The following is a 2,972-nucleotide window of genomic DNA, read 5'->3' on the forward strand; positions in this document are numbered from 1 at the left end:
AAATCTTAGAAAATCTACTTATATGGAAGTGAGAGATCTTAAAATAACTTCTCTTTTGAAGTATAAATCTAATAATTATTCATTGGCATGCTTTTAGCCTTGAAGTCCCAAAATAGAATTTCTACCTTTATCCTTTACCAAATATATTTAATGAAAACGAATGAAGTTTTAATGCTTTTATTAATACAAAAGTATTTAATATTTGTATTACATCCCTTATTATTCATTGGCATGTTTTTAGCCTTGAAGTCCCAAAATAGAATTTCTACCCTTATCCTTTACCAAATATATTTAATGAAAACGAATGAAGTTTTAATGCTTTTATTAATACAAAAGTATTTAATTTTTNCATAGTTAATCTTGTTATATATATATATATATATATATAGAAACGCCAGAAAGAAGCATTTTTAGAAATGTACATTTAAATTCCTTATTTTTTCGTTGAACATCATTGATTTTAACTTATAACTATGCAATAGTAACTTTTTTTTAATGAATATTTTTGATAAAATTAGTGATTATCTTATGCTGTTAAAATTTGGAATATGTTTCATGCAAAGAAAATTGTCAACAAAAAAAATGACCTGCTCAAGAATTTTTTCTAAGTACACGAGAGAAATTTTGTAATTATTTCATGTACCATTTATTGTAAATCTTATTTGTCATCAAAAATTATTTAAAAAAAATTAAATCCTTTCTAAACATACAGTATTTGTAGTTACATCTAAATCGAAAGTTACAATAGTTTTTTTTTTATTTCTTTTTCCTTAAATTTTCCATATTACTTCTTCTGAATATTGGTTGATTAAGTATCGTGTTACCTGTGCATAAGAAAAAATTAGGCTTTTGTTTAGATAAAATTAAAAAACTTTTTTCTAAATTATCTTAAGATTCTAAATTTTCTAAATTATCTAAGTTAAATGATTTAGAAAAAAGTTTTAAATAAAAACAATGAGAAGCATGTTGCAATTGCTGTGTTAAAAATGGACATACTGTTGATTTTTAATTTATTTATTTATTTTTCAAAAATAAAAATGCTGTACAAAGAAATTATTCTTAAAAAAAATATATGATATTATGTATTTATATATTCCTCACAATGAAATGAACATCCATTCTTTTTTCAATAAAGCTTTTGACAAAATTGACTATTAAAAGAAATAATAGATAATGGCTGCCAGGATACTAATAATAACGAAACTGTGGAAAATCGTGATTATGTGCAGTATGATGAAAGCTCGCCAGAACAAGTCATATTCACACGAACTTTGGCGACGAGGATCGAATATATTTTCATTCCACTTGGAATATAACTTAACGAGACCTGAAAATTATACAAATGAATCAATTATTTAAAAGTATATGAATAAGAAGAAATTAATGAAAATATGATAAAATTTCAAAGATATGAAAAAACTTTAAGATTGGTATATTAATCTCTAAAATCTATGAAACTAGCTTTATTAAATTTTATTATTACGGTGCGCATTATTTCACCGAAATTTAAAACAGTAGCATAATAATTAATAAGTCACTATCAGTCAACGCATAAAAAAAAGACATTAGCAAAAATGTGAAAAATTGTGGCGTAACTACCACTACGATTACTAAACATCAATTCACTTGTATATAAGACATGCTAACTTGATTCAATCTCGAAGTAACTTTTGATAGATGAAGGTTGGCATTGTCAATTATGTCTTTCCCCACATTGGTGACCTGGACGTGATCATATCACTTCTACTTTATTGGATGGTCAACATTGAATAGTTGGCTAACTAATTGTGACCTCGTCATCGTCCTCCTCACGCTGTTGCTTCTCAGTCTCATTTACACACAACTGGTTTCTGTATACACTAGACTGCTAATAGCAACACAGGAGTGACCACACGCATAACCATGAACTTAATACAGCTCTCGTGGTCAAAGCTGAAAACCCGGTGACCTTAATCCAGCTCTCCCGGACTTTCACAAATACAGCAACGAGTGGTATCCGTTCATCAAATTTTATCCCAGATAAAATTCGGGAGGGAAAATATTGTGGCTTAACTACCACTACAATTATTAAACATCAATTCACTAGTATATAAGACATGCTAACTTATTAGAATCTCGAGGTATCTTTTGATAGATGAAGGTTGGCATTGTCTAATTGCCTTTTCCCACAAAATCTAAAATAGTTTTGAATGTTTAAACTTACTATAGGAATTAAGTAAAAGACTATTTTAAAAAGGTTCAAAAATGAATTACTAAATTTTTATTTCTATAAAAATGCAAAATCATTATAAATAAATAAGCGAATATCTAGGTATTCAACACGAGTTAAATTATTACTTAATATAACTACCAAACGTCGACTAACAAAATGAAATTAAATAAATAATTAGCGTATAACTGATTTTTTTTAACACTGCTAAAATTATTATACTTAAGAGAATTTAATAAAAAGGAATAATAACTATGCCAAAAGATAGAGAGTTTAGCATAAGAGAATTATCTAGATTAACTTAAACCTAATATATAGTTTGCGAAGAGGACAAGCTTGATAGATCGAAGACTTGAGTTCAAATATTCCGAGCGTTTATGTTTGAACTTTAAGTGAACCATAATAGTTAGACTGGTGGCACAACCAACGAATCCTGTCTCCAACATAGATATTGTAACCATTGCATAGATTCTGCAGTAGAATGCGTAACTTGAACCTGAGGAGAAAAAAAACGATTTGATTAAAGTATAGTAATAAATTAAGAAAATGAGAAATTATGAAATAGGAGTAAAAGTTAAGTCATTTTTGCCTGCCATGATATATTGAAGACTCAAGGATGTGTATTTTAATATATATTTGACTTCTTTTCAACTTTCAAATTTAATGTGGTGCAAATAAGCAGTTTAAATAAATAAACTATATTAAGGACTTTAGATTAATCTAATATATATAATTCTCTTACGTGGCTCGTTATTTTTTAGTT

At 27.2% G+C, this 2,972-nt stretch overlaps 1 protein-coding gene across 1 annotated transcript in view; it reads right to left on the bottom strand.

Annotated features, from left to right (window-relative positions):
• Positions 1–1,013: 1,013 nt before the first annotated feature.
• Positions 1,014–2,972, bottom strand: part of LOC107449727 (uncharacterized) — an 11,274-nt gene continuing 9,315 nt past the window's right edge. The window contains exons 5-6 of the mRNA XM_016065355.3: positions 2,517–2,705; positions 1,014–1,327 (exon numbers count right to left, since the gene is read on the bottom strand). Coding sequence (XP_015920841.2) covers positions 1,155–1,327; positions 2,517–2,705 — 362 coding nt within the window. The 3' untranslated portion in view covers positions 1,014–1,154. The remainder of the gene's footprint in view (positions 1,328–2,516; positions 2,706–2,972) is intronic.

The sequence above is a fragment of the Parasteatoda tepidariorum genome, chromosome 1 (genome assembly GCF_043381705.1).
Source record: "Parasteatoda tepidariorum isolate YZ-2023 chromosome 1, CAS_Ptep_4.0, whole genome shotgun sequence".
In the NCBI taxonomy this organism is placed as follows: domain Eukaryota; kingdom Metazoa; phylum Arthropoda; class Arachnida; order Araneae; family Theridiidae; genus Parasteatoda; species Parasteatoda tepidariorum.